The sequence below is a fragment of the Canis lupus genome, chromosome 17 (genome assembly GCF_048164855.1).
Source record: "Canis lupus baileyi chromosome 17, mCanLup2.hap1, whole genome shotgun sequence".
NCBI classification, from domain to species: Eukaryota; Metazoa; Chordata; class Mammalia; order Carnivora; family Canidae; genus Canis; species Canis lupus.
This window is the reverse complement of record NC_132854.1, coordinates 53,894,821-53,915,125: the sequence shown is the minus strand read 5'-3', so window position 1 is coordinate 53,915,125 and position 20,305 is coordinate 53,894,821. Positions and strand designations below refer to the sequence as shown.

At 44.4% G+C, this 20,305-nt stretch overlaps 1 protein-coding gene across 10 annotated transcripts in view; it reads left to right on the top strand.

The window, feature by feature from the left end:
* Positions 1-20,305, top strand: part of ENOX1 (ecto-NOX disulfide-thiol exchanger 1) — a 548,612-nt gene that overhangs the window by 429,234 nt on the left and 99,073 nt on the right. For 9 of the 10 annotated variants that reach the window (XM_072782960.1, XM_072782966.1, XM_072782958.1 and 6 more), the window contains one exon: positions 2,190-2,307. In XM_072782960.1, coding sequence (XP_072639061.1) covers positions 2,190-2,307 — 118 coding nt within the window. Of the gene's footprint in view, positions 1-2,189; positions 2,308-7,547; positions 8,089-20,305 lie in introns of those variants that run through there. The other variant, XM_072782967.1, reaches the window with a different exon arrangement.

The window sequence follows — 20,305 nt, the reverse complement described above, 5'->3', positions numbered from 1 at the left end:
TTTACTGCTGAACCAGAGACACCCTGTGGAAACACCCTCGGCTTTTTTTTTCCTCCTCCAATTTTTTTTTTCTTTTCAACACCCTTCCCCACGAGAACAGCTACAGTATGACAGTTTGTCATTAATCGTGGGGACGAAACAACAGGCCCTTTCAGCCTCATTTATTCTTTCCACCTGACTTTTCCTTGTTTCAAGTATTTTCAGGCCACCTCTTTGGGAACTGGGTTCTTTGTCAGTAGAAAAATTAGCTGTACACAAGCTAAAGACGTCCTCACTAATCACATGTGGCATCCGCCTCCAAGACCCACTGGTGTTATTTAAGGCAGAATTGGCACCTCTTTTACTGGGTGGCATGGTCGAGTAGGGCAGGGCATTGCCCATAATCCTGGTGGCCTCTCAAGACTCCCTGTGATGGGCATCCCTCCCCCAGGGACCCTGACCTCTGCCCTCCCTCCCCTTTCCCTGCCCTCTGCAGTGGTGATTCCCAGGGTTCAGAGCTGACCATGCAAATACTATTAGCAATAATTCTATTTCTGTCCTATCACAGTCAAAAATCTGTGAGTTAAGGAGAGAGGAGAATTCTGAGAACCTGCAACACAGTAAAATAGGCACATCCATCCAATGGGGACTAGAACTATGTTTAAAATCACACCATTAATACATTAGATGTCATAATTTAGTTTTATTGTTATTCATAGATTTATTATAAAGTAGAATTATTTTAACTATTTGACTTTAATTTATAGAGTCTTCAATTTCAGAGGGGAGAAAAAGAATAATGTAGTCCTTTCCCTGTCTTGTTTTTGTTTTGTTTTTGAAGATCATACATGTAAAAGAACAGGATTGATAAGAATTCACAAATACACAATATTCAGCTTAATACAAAGTAATGTAGGGACGCCTGGGGGGTGCTCAGTGGTTGAGCGCCTGCCTTTGGCTCAGGGCATGATCCAGGAGTCCTGGGATTGAGTCCCACATCGGGCTCCCTGCAGGGAGTCTGCTTCTCCCTCTGCCGGTGTCTCTGCCTCTCTCTCTCTCTCTCTCTCTCTCTCTCTGTGTCTCATGAATAAATAAATAAAATCTGTAAAAAAAAAAAGTAATGTAATTACTTACCATGAACAATTATAGCATCCTGGTTATTAGGCAAGGAAGTAAACAATTTATTGTGATTCTTTACTTCTTACAGTGCGTTTTCACATATACTCTTTGACTGTGGTCAATCCTCTCTTAAGTAGGGAAAGTAAGATATGATCCTAAGATCTTTAAGTGATGTCAAAACAACTATCACGACAAAAACACTAACCCCTACATGATGATGTGAAACATCAAAAGGAAGGCATCTGTTTTATTTTGTCCTCAGCATCTTTTGCATTTTACCACTTGGATGTCTGAATGGTGTGTGCATGGGATCACACACGGGCATGCACACACATGCAGGGGCACTTTTTTTTTTTTAAGATGTTATTTGAGAGAGAAAAAAAAATCATGAACAGGGAGAGGGGCAGAGGGAGAGAGAGAGAGAGCTCATGCTCACTTCATTCCAGGACCCTGAGCCAAAGGAGACGCTTAACCGACTGAGCCACCCAGGTGCCTCTCAGGGGCACCATTTTGCATGAAGAATTGTAGTGATCCACATTATCAACTTAAAAAGCCAAGTGTCCAGCATAATACTGAGGATCTTTGCATGCATTAGCTTATTTTATCCTCAAAACTATTATTATCACGGTATTCCAATGAGTAAATCGAGGTTAAGAAGAAACATTCCTGAATTTACACAGTGGGTCAGTGGTCGACAAGGCCTTATATAAATGCCATCGTGCATATTTATCACAAGCTCTGAGTCCCTTCCGTGTGTGCGAGTCATCATGGCAAGAGGCATTTCTGAGTAATCCTACCAAGTGATGTTATTATCCTCTTCTTGGCAAATGAGGAAATTGAGACTCAAGAGATTAAGTGATTTTCTGAAGACCCCTTGCCTAGTCATTGGCCAGCAAGGATTTATCCTGGGTTCTCTCCACTGCCCACACCGTCAGAGCTTCCTTCTAGATTAATGCAGGGCAGTGGCTGGGAGGGAAACACTCCAGATTCTAAGCGTTCATCTGTCAGTCGTAATAAACCAAAAGACCATTGGGAAAAGGTATGTTGACATGTGTCTGTGACTCTGACATCCTCATATCTTCTGTTTTCAGGAGCTCCGGAACGCTCAAAGTGAGCAGCTCATGGGCATCCGCCGCGAAGAAGAAATGGAAATGTCAGATGATGAGAATTGTGACAGCCCTACTAAAAAAATGCGAGTCGATGAATCAGGTAATTCTGGTAACTGCCACGCACACACCTGTGAGGCATCATAATGCTCTTCCAGGTCTCAGATGGGGCGTATGTTTTGGGAAATGGCCACATAACTCACTTTTATTTGAGTTATACTAAACTTTTCATCTTTGAGTGACTCTGCCTTTTATTAATAGAACTTTCAGCTCCTTCTCGGGAACATGGTGATTTAAATTGCTCCAGTTGTTTCTCCATCCGTAGATCTGGGGCTGTTGTACTTTTCTCAGGGATATTTGCCTGTTCCCATAAAAATCCTTTTCCAGAGCGTGGCAGCCACTGCTGATGCTGAAATACACATAAAATTTGGTTGCAGTCGGTGTACTTCTTACGTGGGAATTGTGTAATCCCTAAAGAAGCTTTCCAGCCTCTGAGCCAATGTGCTGGGGAATTAGACGTTTTTTTCCAGTAAACTTTACCGAACCTATAATCAGAGGGGTGGCCCCATTCGGTACCAAGAAAGGAGTATCAGTCCTTGAGTCATAAAAAGGAGAGAAGCTTAGAGAGAACCTTGCTTTATGTGCTCTGCCTAAAACCGAGAGGCTGATTGAAATCTCTCTCCTCCAATTAGATGTAAATCTCTAGTATTGCAGGCAAGAGAAGTGCTCACTCAAATGTGGGAGACACCAGGGAGACCGCATGTCTGAGTGGAAGAGTGTTGTGTAAAGGGCCTGGGAAGGATCACGATTGCCACCATTTCCAAAAAATGAAAATCAGGGGGATCGCATAGATTTGACCTGTCTCTTCATATGAACCAGTGACCAAAATACTCCCCCGTCTCAGGCTCTTTAACAGAATCAAGAACAGGAACAGAGGATCTCTGCTAATGTGTTGGCAGAAGCCAAAATCAAGATGCCAACATGCTCAGGTCAGCAAGATGGCAACGTGGTCAGAGCGCTCAGTTTCTCCAGGGTTTAGCGAGGGCCAGGGGCATAAATAATGATCCCAAGAAAATGCTCCACATCCAGGCAGATACAGAAGGGAGTTTAATTTCTTTAGAGTAGTGGTTCTTGAAAATGTGGTCCCCAGTCCAGCAGCATCAGCATTACCTAGGAACCTGTTAGACATGTAAATCCTCGGGCCCCACTCAGTACCCGAGGGATCAGAAACTCCAGGGGAGCCGGAGGTGGGGCTGTGGGATCCAGCAATTCGTGATATAAATCCTCCTGGGAATTCTGATGCATGCTGAAGTTTCAGGACCAGTGCCTTAGAAAATTTCCCTTTCATCCTCAAATTCCACTCGTTTAAATCGTTCAGAAGCTTAGCATAAAAGCAGGCACCGTGCCACTATTTTTTGAAGCCATATATCCTTTGTCTGAAAACCGAACCTAGCATTTATGTGTCAATGTATGTCTCTTATTAAGTGGATATGAGATTTCTCAGGACGGCTTGATTATTGGGCTTGGACTTGTTTATTTGAGGATGGCGATTTCTAGTCTGCAGACCTTCATTTATCAAAAGAAAAGAGCGAGTTTTAGTGTGCATTTCTTAAATTTAATGAGCTCTTGTGCTAAATAAATAAATAATTTTCACCCCTCAAGAAAGAAAGCTTTCATCATTTTTGAAGTATCTAGATGAGGGGCAAGTTTACATGAAAACTTGGACTTTTAATGCTCTTAGAAGTTAGGTGTAGAAGAAAAGAACTGAGTCCATCAGAAATTCTTATGGGGGGTGGTGGTGGTGACATTTCTTTTTAAACAAATTGTCATTTTCCCAAGGAAGGAATGTGTGTAATTTCATAGTTTGCTCGGAATAGGATGAGAATAATAATGGCTCACAACGGTAGGCTCTTATGGTTTCACTCATTTGTGGAATTATAAGAAGTAGTGAAAGGGACTCTAAGGGAAAGGAGGGAAATGGAGTGAGGTAAAATTGGAGAGGGAGCAAACCATGAGAGACTCCTGACTCTGGGAAACGAACAAAGGGGGGTGGATGGGGTAACTGGGTGATGGGTGCTAAGGAGGGCACTTGATGGGATGAGCACTGGGTGTTATACTATATGTTGGCAAATTGAATTTAAATAAAATATTTTTAAAAACAAACAAAAAAAGAACAGTAGGCTCCAATGGGAAGCCCTATAGACTGTGGCAGCAAGCATGGCCCTGCGAGATCAGCCCCTGAGCAATGCTGCAGAAGATCCCAGAGACCCCTTTGCTCATCGAGGACACGAGATCCTCTCTGGAAGCTTTAGTGACCAGACTTCCTCCCAGATCTCTGTTGGATTTGTCCCCAGGCATCTGCTAAGAGCCTGAAGCAGAACATGAGCTTGTGGTTCTCTAGGCTTGTTCCTTGGTCAGCGGAATGAACGAACACAGCACACAGCGTGTTCTACACCGCGTGCTTGGGGAAGAGATGGCATAACTGGAGTTCAAATGCCAGGTCCCCAGCAGCTCAAAGTCTTTGTCTGTGCTTTCCAGAAATGAGATGCACCAGAGAACGTGGCGTGTGGCTTATGGGGAAAGCTCAGGACTAATTAGGAGGAAGGGAAAGCAGCTAACCTTTCTCACTCCCCTGGGCCCTGAAGATCCTGCCGAAAGGCTGGCAGCTGGTTTTGCTCCAGCCCTGCATATTTGGGGACCTCACCTGACAGCAGGGATGTCCATCTGGTCCTTCGACCAAGCATCAGCTGCATCCCTGCAAGCCACTGCAGGGAGGGGAGGGTCGGAGGCCCTGCAGCCTGCAGGAAGCGCACCTTTCCGTGGTATCATCAGGCCCCTCCACTGTCACGTCAGGTGCAGGTTTGCATCGCAGAACACGGATCTCATTCACTGATGGGAACTGCCCAGGGCTGACCCACAAGTAAATGCCTCTGTTCTTTTAAGAACCCCTTGCCCTCCTCCTCTCTGCTAAAACAGTGAGCTTTTTGCCCCCAACCTGCCAAGACATCTTGGGAATTCCAGGGGGGAACATCCTTCAAGGAGCCTCCTGCCCCAGAAGACCAGGGACAGGCCCCCCTCCTGCAGGTGCGTGAGCTGGGGCCACCAACGCCTCCGTGGCTCTTCCCCTCCTCCTAGAGCCGAGCCCAACCTGCATGGGTTTTATTTCTGAGGGGGAGGCGGAGAGAGAATCAACTTTGTTTGGTTTTAGAAAGGACAGGATTTATTACGTGAGGACTTCAGGTGATAGCTTGGGTTTCTTTTTTACTTTACTTTTTTCAATCCATATTCTTCGGCCTACCTCTGTTCTTCTGGTCGTGAGGAAGGTGTCTCTGTACTTTTGCCTTTTCCCACTCGGAATCACATAGTGTGTCTTTGGCCAGACTTGCCCCATACTGCCTTAACGACCATATAATTCCGGGCAGGCAGCTCACTCTTCCTTATCAGTTGACTCTAAAAGGGGAAACGGGAGTGTGCTAGAGCAAAACTGAGATGCCGATAAAAGTGAAAATGAGTTTTGTTAATAAATTTGAAAATCAAGACAGATTTATCGAAGCATTCATTCAAGAAGATTGGCATCCTGCTCCAAGGTCTACGAAGATAATTTTTGATAAAAATTCAAATTTACTGCCACAGAGTCAGCCTTGTACTGGAATTAAGCCCAACTTTGAAAGCCAAATCTACTGCTCCTTCTTTCCCTCCCTCCTCCAGGTGGGCGTGGGGAGGGGAGGCAGGGAGAGCACAGGGTAAAAAGGGAAGAGAAGAGGACGTCTGTCCAGAGCGTAAGGCCTCACTCGTGTGGCAGAACCCGATTGGTGGTAGCTCTGTGGAGTCCCTGCAGGTAAAGGCTTCCCCACAGTACTTACAGTGTCACCATGAACTCCACTGTCTTGGTCACCCTCTGGCCCCTGGCCCTGGGCCTTCCACCAAGTAAGTGAATTTTGTTGAGACTTCAATTGCATATTCCCCTTCTTCTGGTCTTCTTGATGCCTTTGTCCCATTAGTTGATGGGAAGGCGGTAACCCTGAGAACATTTGCTCTAAATTTAAGTGGCAAGCATTAAGAAGCCTGCTCAAACGAGAATGATTCATTTCTCCAAAGCGTGCAAAGCTTTTATGCATTCAGAATCCAGTGCCGCGTGCCGAAGAGGCTATGGCCCAGGGAGCTGACACTCAGCATCATTCTAATTACCAACAAACATTTGTCAAGCCCTTCTTGCGCTCAAAGCACTGGGACCCAAGGGATACGGAGAGGGCTAGACACAGTCTACCCTGTTCTCAAGAGTGTGAGATGTTTTTTGAAGAGAAGAAATACACATTTTAAGTCAATGAAGGTACAGTAAGTAAAAGCATAATGCCAAATATGTTCCAAAGCCATTGCTTGAAATTTAATATAAACCAAAATGAATATCAGTGTCCAGCATTTGCACCTTATCCAGTATATGGTAAGTAGAGATTGTACATTGAACACAAATTTTAGAAGAGTAAAACTGAAATCTCTTTCCATAATAGACAACCCTTAAAACATTTCCTAATGCACAAACAAATGTTCTCCGGTTTTAATTACACCTCATTTAAACTCTGAGCTCTTCATAGGAGCAAATACTCTTTTAATTATGAAAAGTGTTTTCTGGGTTGTTGATTTGCCATGGAAACTCACCACATGTAGGTACAGATTTATTTTTGTTTTAATTTCGGTAAGACGTCCAGCAAGGATTTTCTGCATCTTTCGGCTAACTGAATCAAATTAGGGACTCACAATCAAGTTCAGTTGGAATTAGCAGTATTTGGTCTGAAGAGTCCTACGGGTGGCTGGAAGCTTGAGGTTTAAAAAAAAAAAAAAACTAATAGTAATCCTTGAGCTCTTCGGTTTTTTTTGTTTGTTTGTTTGTTTGTTTGTTTAATAATTTATTTATTGGGGCACCTGGGTGGCTCAGTTCAGTTAAATGTCTGCCCTTGGCTCAGGTCATGATCCCAGGGTCCTGGGACCAAGCCCCTCATTGGGCTCCCTGCTCCATGGGGAGTGTGCTTCTCCCTCTCCCTCTGCCCCTCCCCTGCTTGTGCTCTCTCGCATGCTCTCCCTCTCTCAAATCAATCTTTTTAAAAAAATTTTTTTTAAAGATATTTATTTATTTATTTATTTATTTATTTATTTATTTATTTATTTATTTATTTTAAGGGTGAGGAGGGTCAGAGGGAGAGGAAGGGAAGCAGACTCCCCACTGAGATCATGACCTGAGCACAAACCAGGAGTCAGGAAGTTCAACCCTACTGAGCCACCCAGGCGCCCCTCCCCTTCCTTGATCTCCCTGAGTAGCAGGACTCCCATCGTTTTTTTCTGATCCAGTTTATTTCCTGTACATGAGTGCTTTTGAAAGACGTAAAGGATACCCAACAGATTACAGCTTGGTACAAGCCTGGGAAGACGATCACCTGGCCCCACGCACCAGCCTGGGCACAGAAGGAAGGAGCCTCTGGACACCTGCGTCGGGTCCTGCAGCCAAAGGGGCCCATGGCCCTCGCAGCTGGTCGGAGCTTTTAGGAGACCCTGCATGTGACCTAAGCAGCCTTTGCTCTGGCAGTGGCTGGGAACCCGGCAGAGGGACAAGAGCACTAGGACATGCAAAGTGAGACGGTGAGGCCACAGCCGTGCTGAGCACCCCACAGACCCCCCAAGGCAGGGGCACCAGTGGTGGGAGGCAGCGAGGAAGGATAATCTGTTAGCAGACGTCTGTCCTCACATGTGGTGACAACCCTCAGGAGAAACAGAGCTGCGGCATGTGGCCATCAGCGACCACTGACTTGAAGACGAGCATTTTATTTTCAACCACAGCAGAATGTCTTCTGGGACTGCGAGTGCCAAACAAAGAAATGTGATTAATTAAAACGAATGTGGCTGAAAGATGATGAAATAAACCTTCTGATGTGGACTGAGCAGCCTGCCTCATTCCCAAACTCTTGAAATGGAGCTTCATCCTCAAGGAGCCAAGGCTTTGGCTCCCCAGGCCCAAGCCCCTTCCCTTTCAAACCTTGCTAATCTTACCAAAGGAAATCAAACAAATACGTATTTCAGGTAGATTTTCCAGTTGCTTGATTTCATGCGTAGTTCCCGTTTCTTTTTTCATAAAGGACATGTTTTTGAAGAGTGTAGAAATATTTTTTTTTTTTTTTTGTAAATTGCTTTATCTTTTGAATGCAAGAGACAGAAGCTATTAAACTGATTCTCAAGCATAGGAGTCCTTTGTAGTGGAAGCACTCCGGTCCCACCAGACTGTTTGTCTGTTTTGTAAAGTCACATTTGAAGCCTAAGCTCGCTTCAAGCTTAGCCCCCTTATAATCTCATTTTTATATCAGTACCTGACAGTGCCACATTCCTCACATCTCTCACGTGTGCACAAATTCTCCATAAACACGTGTTTCCTGTAAAATGGATTTGTTCTGCCGAAGTTGTGTTGTGTCTAGGAGCCCGCAGGTTTTGCCCAATGCTCTCACCATGCAACCGTGCGGTGGCTCCGCAAAACCCCGTAGAGTCCTCGCTGAGCATGTCAGATAGTGCACACCTGGTCCGTGCTGGCTTGGAGCTGGGGGTGGGTCTCCTAACGGTTTCCTGTGTGACAGCCCAGCACGTGGTCCCAGCTGCATTTATGGAGCAGGTTGCGACTCTGCTAAGCTCTGGCTTCTCGCCTAGTGACATGAGACCCTGGGGCCTGGGAGAGGGCTTGGGCTGATGGGCAGTTGGCAGGCAGAGGAGCAGAGTGAGGAAGTTAACAGCCCATCCTCACAAAGGCAGGACTGCAGAGACCAAATCCCGGGAGGAGTGCAGACAGGCCAGGGTGCAGCACAAGCCGCTCAGACCCAGCGCACGGCGCCCTGACGTCTCTCACCTGCCAAAACACCATGATCCAAATCACGGCTTATTATGTTTTCTGGGCATTTCATTCTGATAAGGTTTGCTGCAGGATCATTACATAGGAGAGTAGATTTAATCCTGTTTTCTTAGTGGGCTGTAAGGACACCGAGGGAATATTTATGTAATAAGATGCAAAGTTGCTATGGAAAATACTATAGCAACCCAACATCTTCCCAGAGTCAGGCAGCCACTTGTAACTGCAATCTAAATTTACATTTATTTTAGTGTCATTTTATCGACACTCTTAGTATCTCATTCTGACAGGATGTTAAAATATGTTTTCAGCTTGCATTTGAGCAAAATTAACACAGTGTTGTTGAAATTTAAGTGTGGCTTGCACAACTTCTGGAAAAAATCAGAATATTTTCGAGGGAGTTTAGATGACACAATCTGGGTAAGTTTTTAAGTTTCTTTTTTTTCTTTCCTAAATGTAAGAAAGAATTCCTTAGTAGTGTTAATTCCTAAGTTGTTCCTTTTCACTTGTAAATAGTAGGAATTTCTGATCCTGAAACAGGGATTATCCTTTTCAACACTGACATCATTTGTCAGGTGTCTGTTAGAATCAACTGATTCTAGTTGGTGCTTATACAAAATACTTTTAGTAGGTCAGCTCATTGCCCTCCAGCAGCCTGTAACATTTGAAAACTAAAGTCTATTTTTCGTATAAAAACTATGCTTGGGAAAAAAACTATACTTGGTCATTTTAGAAAATCTAGTGATTAAGAGTAGTGAAAAAAAGAAAACTGTTAGTTATCATACTACAGAAGATGGTTTCTAATCTTTTTTCTTCTGCACAGCTTACCTCTAGAAGCACTTATCTATGCATTTTTTAAGGCTCAGAAACAATTCTATATGATTTTGTTTTCAGACAGCTCTCCTGTAACAGTGGATGTTTTTTTAAAAGCTTCCTTTTTATATGTTAATGAAATAGAAATATAGAGAAAATGAGTGTGTATCTTTTCTGGATCATAGGCTCTTTTGCGTGAATCTTTGGGAATTGAAGCTATAATCTTTGAGGTGGTCAGAGTGGATACTCCAGGTTATTAAAACCCTGATAACTGGACCAGCCATCCCCAAAGCATCTTTTAGGTCCCTTAAATGTGAGTGTGGCAGAGAGGCTATAGATATGCGCTGCTTGGTAGTGGGAAGATAGTACCTATTGATTTTTCTTCTATACCTCTCCATCTAAAATCTTAAAGTGTGACTATAACACTGTTAAAGTGGGACATTGGCCAAAGGAATCAATACCAGACTACATTAAAACATATGCTGTTACCAACTTCTTAGCACTGATATACTGTTTATGAACGTCACTGTCCTAATTCTCCTATGTTTCCATATTGCTTTGTTCATCAAAGCACAGCTGGTGACATAGTTATTATACCTTGACTCCTAACACTGTTGCCTATAAGCTTCGTTAATCAAAGACCTGACGATGCTCGGGCTTCTGTATGAATACAGCAAGTCAGGACAAGAGGACATCCTCTAGAATTCCAGGTAGCCACACACAGCGGAGTGCCTCGTGGCTAATAAAAAAAAAAAGTAATCAAAAGGAGTAATTACTTTCTTCCCTTTCTTGGAAATTCTACCTATATGATATGATACTTCTACTTAGAAGCCCTAGACTTTGAAGTTTATAACAGTTCTCAAATTATTATTATAGTAAGCGCTCCGTGTCTAAATGGCTTAGAGACTCTTCTCTTCCTCGGGTAAATGCCCTTGATACCAGGGAGGGACTAAGGACTCAGCCCCTCCCCTCCAGCTCCTGGACACAATGTGTGAAGCCTCCTGGGAAGTGGTTAAGGAAAGGAGATTTTATTTTAGACTCCCCGTCAGCAGCAGAGAAGTAGGGAGAAACACTTCAAGAGCAGAAGTTGCAAGACGGAGTGTATTCATTCTTGTGCTTCACATTGGGTGCTGGAGATTTTTTTTTTTATGGGTGCTGGAGATTCTTTAAAGAGCCCACTGTAGCTTCGAAAGCTGCTGTGTCCCAGAGGCCCTTGCTTTTCCACATGAGGCACATGGGTCATTGCCACTTGAGGCAGTTACCTCAATTTTCAGTTAGCAGAACTACTTTAGAAACACATAAATATCTAACACTGGGATACTGGTTAATTAATTATATATCCATAAGCAGCCTGGAAAAAAATCTTACTCTGGAAGACGATATAATGGCATGAGAGGTTCTCAGTTTATTTGCTAAGTGATAAAATCAGTTACAAATCAATGTATGTATGGTTCATATATGTGTTGTATTTGCAATTTGTATGTTCAGGGAAAATATATAAGGATATAGGTCAAAATATTCATTCAGAGTGATTATTTCTAGATGGTGTGACTACAGGTGATTCTTGTTTTCTTCTCTGAGCATCTCAGAAATTTCCACAAAATATACATGTATTATTTTAATAATTAAACCGCAACAGATATTAATTTTAAAGTTACCTAGGGGGGATCCCTGGGTGGCGCAGTGGTTTAGCGCCTGCCTTTGGCCCAGGGCGCGATCCTGGAGACCCGGGATCGAATCCCACGTCAGGCTCCCGGTGCATGGAGCCTGCTTCTCCCTCTGCCTGTGTCTCTGCCTCTCTCTCTCTCTCTCTGTGACTATCATAAATAAATAAAAATTAAAAAAAAAATAAATAAAAAAAAATAAAGTTACCTAGGAGAATCTGTGATAAAATTCACATCAATTGGGGAATGCCCAGCCATTACCAATCATACAGGAAAATTAAAAGTAGTAACAAATCGTAACCAGTATCAGGTGATGACAGTTTATTGGACTGCCTTCTTTTGCTTTACTTTAGGGAACTTCTACATTTAATTTCCAGACCACAGTGTCTTACAATTTCCTATTCTAAGGGCTAATCATATTTGTAGAACTATTAAATTAAAAGTCAGGGCGCCTGGGTGGCTCAGTCAGTTAAGCAGATGCCTTCAGCTCAGGTCATGATTCTGGTCCCAGGATTGAGCCCCACATCAGGCTCCCTGCTCTGTGACTCCCTCTACTCCTTCTCTCTCTTTCTCAAATAAATAAATAAATAAATAAATAAATAAATAAATAAATAAATAAATAAAATTGTTAAAACAACAACATATATTAAGAGTCAAGAAACAATTCAAGTTCTAAACTAGGCAGATGTGTTGAATTCTACCCGTGGGGAGTGGCAATGATGAGTCTCTTCAGAAATGGAGGAGACCCTCAGAAATCATCCTATACAACCACCTCCTTTTTTCACAGATAGGAATGTGCAGTCACATGTTGAGAACTTATGTTATTTCCCCTAGGTAGCAAGTGGAAAGTCTAGAACTTGGTACTAGTTTCCTTCTTTCCAGGCTAGTGACCTTCATATGCCAACACTAAATTTAATGGGGGAAGAAAAAAGCTCCTCAAATGCCTAAGTGACATCATCAGAGTCAGTAACCAAATAAAATCAATCAAGGATTTTGAACATCTGCGATGTGCTTAACACCATGATGCCATTTGGGAGGCAAAGGTAGACTGGAGAGTTTATTACCTTAAAATGTTACTCCAGACAAAGCTGACAGGGGCTTATGTTTAGTCTTCCCATTATTTTCTGTATTTTCTACTAACTTAGAAAGAGATTGGCTTCAACATAGGCAGTACATCCAGCAAACTATTCTTAAGCCCATTCCAACAGAAATGCCAGCTTTTAAAAATATTCAGGAAATTGGCACAATCTCTTTTCTAGTTAAGTGATACTTATTTCCTCAAAAGCAATCTGTTCTGTGGCTTCAGGCAAGAAGAAGAAAAAATGCTTTGAACAGGTGAAGTACATTGGGCAGGAGCCGTGCCATGTCATGCATTTCCTTTGGTGAACCACACACCCTGTCACAACTCATGTTTTCCATTCCTGAACTCTTCAAGAAAATAAAGAGAAAAATCAAGATACTTCTCAAAACACAGGCACAGACTTGATAGTTGATCTGGAATGATCTAAGCTACAATATTAGCCCTTTTATATCCCATCTCAGCCCATATTTCCTTTGCATCGCCAGGGACTGGGAGAGCCTATGAGAAGATCACCCGTTTATTGACTCTCTATCTAATTTCAGGACTTATTGAAGTGCTGTCCCTGCTTCCTTGTTCCTGGGGCTTTTTTTCCCTTTTTTTATGAGATGTACTGCTCAATAAATCTCAAAGTCTGAGGGACAGCATCTACAATAATATCAATCCTATTGAGATGCCTAGACTCAGGGATGTTTTGATCTGGAAGAGATCTTACAAGTAATATGTCCTCTCCCTCCCCATCCGATGGTTTAATGTAATGAGAAAAATGTGGGTGTTTTTTTTACCCCCAACAATAATTCGTTGAAATGCCAAATAAATTCTGCAAAGTTTATATTGTGTAGTTTTTGTAATTACAAGTTTTCAGGCACAACGTCAGTGACAATTTGGCAAATTTTGTGGAGGTAGGTTAAGATTTTATTCTTCTTTTGGTGATTTATCAGTCAGTTTTTTTTTTAAGAATTGTCTCTACTGCCATATCAGACTTTTGTAGTATAGTTTGTATAATCTGAGTATCCTAGCCATCCATTTCTTTATTCTTGTTAGCTCTTTGCCTCCATGAATTATCTCAAGCAATGTCATAATACAAAGCAGTGATAAAATTAAAGTGAATATTCAGTGAATTCCTACAATGTATATGGGACTGTGATATCATTTGTCTTACAGTGCCAGAATTAGGAGAAAAATTAGCCAAGTCTTATAAGACTTTCTTATAAGACTTTCTTTCTTTTAAGTAATTGACACTCAGTCTTTGATATGAGAGTGTTGTTGATCTACTCTGAAGAATCCTCAGAGCACATGATCAGAGTTCCTTTTCCTGGAATAGTCCTGGGTCATGGGTCCATGCAGTGTCTGCCCCCTGTGCCCTCAGCAGTTACAGCCCAAGTAAGCAGATACACTCTGACATAAAGAACTATGAGAGCAGGGCTTCTGGGTGGCTCAGTGGTTGAGCACTTGCCTTCGGCTCAGGGCGTGATCCGAGGCTCCTGGGATCAAGTCCCACATCAGGCTCCCCCGCAGGGAGTCTGCTTCTCCCTCTGCCTATGTCTCTGCCTCTCTCTCTGTGTCTCTTATGAATAGATAAATAATCTTTAAAAAAAAGAACTATGAGAACAGAGATGATCTGAGAAGAGATTGTGTAAATCTGTTCATCTGAACTCTATCTTATCCCTGGTTTATGTTTTGTTTCAAGCAAACAAGAGTGAAAACATGATGATATGGGAGGGTCCTGCACCCCATATGTTCTTGAGACCTTTTCCTTTCTGAATGGCCTGCATATGGCATTGTACATAGTAGGTGGACAAGAATGTGTGAAATGACAGGATAGGAAATTAAAACTAGGAGGGACTAATTTTTAATTTGTTAAAGGACTTTGTTTCTCAGTTTAGGACACCCCCATCCTCACCCCCCCCCCAAAAAAAATCACGACTAGTATCCGTCTAATCCTCATAGTACTGACCATGTATTTCAGATGAGGACCTTGAGGTTTACTAACTTGCTCCAAGTCTCATAAGAAGAACTTGGCTTTAAAGTCCCTTCTCGTTCTTTGTCATACACCCTTTGCCTCCCTCATGTGTATTATCTATGTCTACACAACTCTCTGAAGTTGACCGGAGCAGGGACACAAAAGAGCATAGCCAGTGTTCTTCTCAAGATTACTGCTCCTCAGAAACAATATCCTGTAGTCCCCAAATCACTACACATGTCCGCTTTTCATACTCTGTGGAATCCTGCTTCCTTGCTTCAGGGACTCTATGTGTTACTTTTTTTTTTTAAGATTTTATTTATTTATTCATGAGAGATGTGGAGAAAGAGGCAGAGACACAGGCAGAGGGAAAAGCAGGCTCCCTGCAGGGACCCTGATGTAGGACTCGATCCCAGGACCCCAGGATCACGACCTGAGCCAAAGGCAGACGCCCAATCACTGAGCCACCCAGGTGCCCTCTATGTATTACTTTTTAGAGCAGGAAAAATGACATGTCCTTTCAGGTCGTTAGAAGAGCGGGGGGGGCGGGGGCTATGGCAAGGTGAGGGATGAAGCTAAGGAACAGCAAAGAAGTCATGCAATATTTGAAGCCTTTCTCCCTACAACTACATTGAAATTACTGCAGATGGAAAATGTATCTTGATTTTTTTTTTTTTTACTGATTGAAAATTGTTGGGTCTTTGGGCTTTTGAAATAGAAATTAAAACTTAAATTGGACTCTTTACCCCTTCGATACAACATTTATGACTCTTAGGAATGGTATAATTGATGCTGGATCATCAGCACCATGTTAACAGAGCACTTTATATAACACTATCCATGGCGTCTTCTCTCTCATGTTCAATAAAGAGCTAGCAAACAAGAGAGCTAGTTTCTCAGAGGAATTCTTTTAACCTTTCAGAAACAAAATATTTCATGCTAATTCCTGCTTAATTGGAGGGAAGTCATTTCTTTAAAATTATTGAATACGAGTTTGAAGTCTGTTCTATCCCTGACCTCTTTAATTCAATCAAGGTCACCTCATAAACTTGCCCAAACAGCTCTATTTCTCAATTAGAAAAAGGGGTAGAGCTGTTTAAAAGCATTTAGTGTTTGATTAATAGTGCTTAACTGGGGCTTCAGCGCTCGCAGAGGGTTTTTAAGGAGTTGCTGGTAAGAATAAAACATTGCTACCTGAAAAATTACACTCATCAAAAACCAAAAACAAATCATTTTAATGAGCAAAGCAAAAACTGCTTTTCGTGGGGATGTGAGAAAGATTATCATACTCAATACATAGAGAGTTTTAATATCTGAACAACTCTCTCCCAGGGAAAAATTGCTATAATTTAGCCATCTAGACAGTTTTTAAAATACGTGCACTTTTCCCTGCCCAAGGACTCAGGGAAGATGGATGCGGAGTTCGTCGAAGCAGGATTCTGTAGCATTCAAGTTCTGGGGATGAAAGAAGTAATGAGACGATGTGTCCAGTTGAAGAATGTGAACTGGAGCCATCTGAATGGATGAGAAATCAAGAGTTCTGAAAATAAGTTTTTGGAAGGCCTCTTTTTACATTTCCATCCTATTTTCTGGGCCTAAGGAAGGCCAAGCTTACCTTGACACTCTTGACGATGGGGGTCTTTGGGTGGTAAAATCATCAGAAAGACTCTGAGGAAATGGATACATGTGTGAGAATTGGAGTCCCTGGAAGAGAGAGAGTTTGGAGACACTGAATATAGTAAAGAAATAACTTGGAACCAGATGAGGTCAGAGGCCCCTCGAGGTATCTGAGTTTTGTTTCTCTCCTACCTTGGCAAACGATGGGTCTCTTCCAAGCCTTAGCCTTCTCGATAGTAACATGAGGCTCATCCTAAGAGAATTCACTAGAGGTTGCAAGAAATAACCAAGTAAGGGATTCCATGGCATTTTGCAAATACCTGGTAGTGTGGCAATGTGGAGAATTGGTGCTGGTGAGCGATCGCAGAAGGTATAAATGAGTGGATTACAGCCCTGGCTCCACATGACAAAGAGCTGGGAACTTCTACCCGGCAATGCCTGGGAGTTCGTGCCCACTCACGTAAGTTATAAAATACTGCTCAGGTATTTCTGCTGCGCAGAGGCTTGAGAACCACAGGTATATAACACGAAGATTGATGTCTGTCAATAATAGGTGAGAGAGAAAGGGGGGGAAACAGGTTGAGGTGAGGTAATAAAGTATGAGATGACAATAAAAAGGAAGTGAAAGACAAAAATGTTTAGTGGAAAGCAAGTGAGTGTCACAGGCAATAATAAAGGACCAAAGAAAGAAGAAATGAAAGGGAGCTCATTTATTAGTGTAAGTGTGGCGTGCATGACACAGGTGGAGAACTCCCCTCCTCATAGAGGAACGCATGAGGTATCCTCTGGCTAATGGGAAAAAAGGCAAGTTGGGAGAGGAGAAAGAATCTGAAGGTAGTCTGGTGCAGAAAAATGTGCTGAACAGGCCAAGAGCAGAGTGTCAGCTTTTCTGAGACTCCACGAGAATAGCCAGGGACCGTGTTCTCATCCATCAGTGGTGAGAGAAGCGAGCCGTGATGCCTGGCCACGTGCCCAAGAGAAGAGCCTCTGAGGGTCCAGCGGTGGGTCTGGGGAGAGCGCGCACACCCAGGAGGGCCCCCACCCCGACTCCTCAGTAAGAAGCTGGTCTGAGGGCCCTGGGTCAAGGGTCATTACTCCCCACCAACCCAGAGCACAGAGCTTGAGCTGGGCCTCTCCTGGGCGCAAGCCACAGACCCATGGCAGCTGGAACGTCCTCCAGAAATATGGCTGCAAAGAAAAGTAATACACAACAACATCCAGTAGATCAGAAAAATGTGTTTTGGAGACACTGCCTGGAGGATTTATGAAAGCATTCCGTCACACTATCATCGCGGGAGAGGCCATAAGTAGCATTCGGAGAGGAACAGGTGACTGAAATGTGAGAAGGCAAAGGCAGGTGGCAGAAAGGTCTAGACGACCATGGTGGATGATAAAAGCTGGAGCGGAGAAGGGCCTCTTAATAGCAGAAAAGCTGTTAGAGAAGGCAGGTGTCCAAAAAAAAAAAAAAAACAATGAAGGAAATAGAAGACTGGAAGAAAGGGAAGAACAAAGCATAAAGAGATGGGGATCCGGTCCCTAAAAAGCCGGGGAAGTGCTCCTAAACCTTTGGCTCCTAAACCACCCACCCCAAAGTTACTGAAGCGCGCACCCGCAGGCCCCATTCCAGACACCCAGATTCAGAGGGCCTGGGATGAGTCCAAGAATTGTCATTTGACAGCTGCCAACGTGGGACAGATGAAAACTGTGTGGGGAACGAACCCTGAGGACGACTGGCCTTGGTGACCCTACCAGCGTCACCCGACCTCGGTGATACATGTAGAGAGGACGGGGCTCCTTTCTGGCCTCCTGTCAGGCACAAGCAGGCGCGCACAAATGGATCTCAACCCTGGGGACCAGACGGCGGAGAGGACGTGCCCTCACGGGCAGCCCGGGCGAGGCCACTGCCCGCCACTTCCCCTCAGGCTGAAAGAGCCAAGTGTCGGTTCTCTCTTAGTGCCCTGGAGAAAGCCCACATGAAAGCATGGAAACTGGGGGGGGAGGAGGTTTCTTGGCGACTCATCTTTGTTATCCTAAGTGTTTGATCCTAAGTGTTATCCTAAGTGTTTGATGTTGTAGAATAAAAACTCTGTGGGAGAAGCTGCTGCTGTTCCTTGCCAGGGACGGGTGCCTACCTCTGAGACCGTGGTTTAAGTTAGGGCTGACCTTCATTTCACCTTTCAGGGTGTGGATGTGTTTTGTGTGTCTGTCTGTCTGTCTGAGGGGGAGGCCGTGGGGAGGAGCAGGAATGGTCACTCCTTAAGGGGAAGCTTTCTGGAAGACAATCAGAAATGGCCATTTGTTAAAAGGGTAAGGAATCTGCAAGTTGGGGGGGGACAGAGGTGACGGGCCTCACACCGCCAGTCCTTCAGGGGAAGGGTTCCTGTTTCAAGCGTCTCTCTGGACAAGAGCAACTGCTAGTTAGAGGCAAAACAGGGCGCGGCGTTGTATACACGTGGGAGGCGCCCTGTCCGTAAGGATGGGGGCCACAGTCAAGGGAGGGGCGCCTACCCCCGGAACCCCTGTGTCGTCATGTGATTCATCTTGGTCTGAGTCTACCCCCCCAAAAAAAAGAATCTTTAAAGCCTTGAGAAGGTGGGGTGCCTGGGCGGCCCAGTCGGTTGAGCATCTGATCTTGGTTTGGCTCAGGTCACGATCTCAGGGCTCTGGGATGGAGCCCCGCGCTGGGTCTCCACGCTCAGCACGGAGTCCGCTTGAGATTCTCTCTCTCTCTTCCTCTCCCACTCATGCTGGTTTTTTTTTTCTCTCTCTCTCTCAAATACATAAGTAAAATCTTAACAAAATAAAGCCTTCAGAGGATTTAAAGAAAGAAAAATGTAGCCCTGAATCTTAAAAATCAGCATAGAAAAATCAATCAATCAATCAATCAATCAATCAGCATAGAGATTGAAAGTGAAAAAGAAACCTAAAATCTAATCCAAAGAAAAGGGAGAGTCGGGGTGGGGCGGATACCCCTCTGCACCCGCCTGCTGCCTGGATGCGGGGCCCAGACAACCCAGCCCCCTCTTCCTCCCTGCCTCCTGGTCTCACCCTGGCGGCCTGGGCGTCTTCTCCTACAGCCCACTGGGTCCTTTGTGGAAGAGGCCCCCACTCAGGCTCCCCAGCAGCTTGGCAAGGCCTGAGCCTGATGCTAAGGCCCTGCACCCGCCTTCTCCCTGCAAGGGGCCCTCTCGGCAGCCCTTCCCAGCCAGAAGCCTTCACTCCCCTTGGATCTCCTACCACAACACACGGTAGGGAGGGCCCCTCCTGGCTTCCACCGGGTCCACACCGGTGGCTAGTTCTCCCCGCAGGTGGCTGGGGAGCTTCTGAGGTCAGGCGGGAGGTGCACGGGGCTCACCGATTGGGGCCTTGAAGGGCATCCCTCAGCCCCCAGAGCATCCTTCTACAGCATTTTATTTTATTTTATTTTATTTTTCAATATTCTATTAGGGTTTTTTTATAAATTTATTTTTTATTTGTGTTCAACTTGCCAACATATAGAATAACACCCAGTGCTCATCCGGTCAGTGCCCATCTCAGTGCCCGTCACCCCCACCCCCCCGCCCACCTCCCCTTCCACCACCCCTACTTCGTTTCCCAGAGTCTTCTATAGCATTTTAAATGGCAGATTTGTCCTGAGACTGAGAGAAAGAACCGAGCAAGCCTCCTTCCTTTGCTTATTTCCCCCTGAGGACCCGGGGTGGGGGTGGGGGACAGCTGGGGGCGGTGTCAGAGGATAATAAGGTCAGAGGCCAAGACAGGATGGGAATTCTCAGCAGTGTCTGCACCGGTGGCTCCTGGTGGCCGCTGCTGCTGACACAGACCCTTCGTTAGGAAGAGCTGTGCGGAGGGAGAGACAGAGGGTGTGTGTGTGTGTGTGTGTGTGTGTGTGTGTGTGTGTGTGTGTGTTTTCTCCCTGAGTCACCTGCTGCCGGCTGTGCCTCCAGACTCACATTTAAGCCATTATAATAACAGGATCTAGCTTACCTGCACTCTCCAAATTACCCTTATTCCACCGGCCTCACACAAAGATGGAAATAGACACCGCATTGTGCTTCTGTTTAGCTCTCCCTAATAATAGCTAATGTG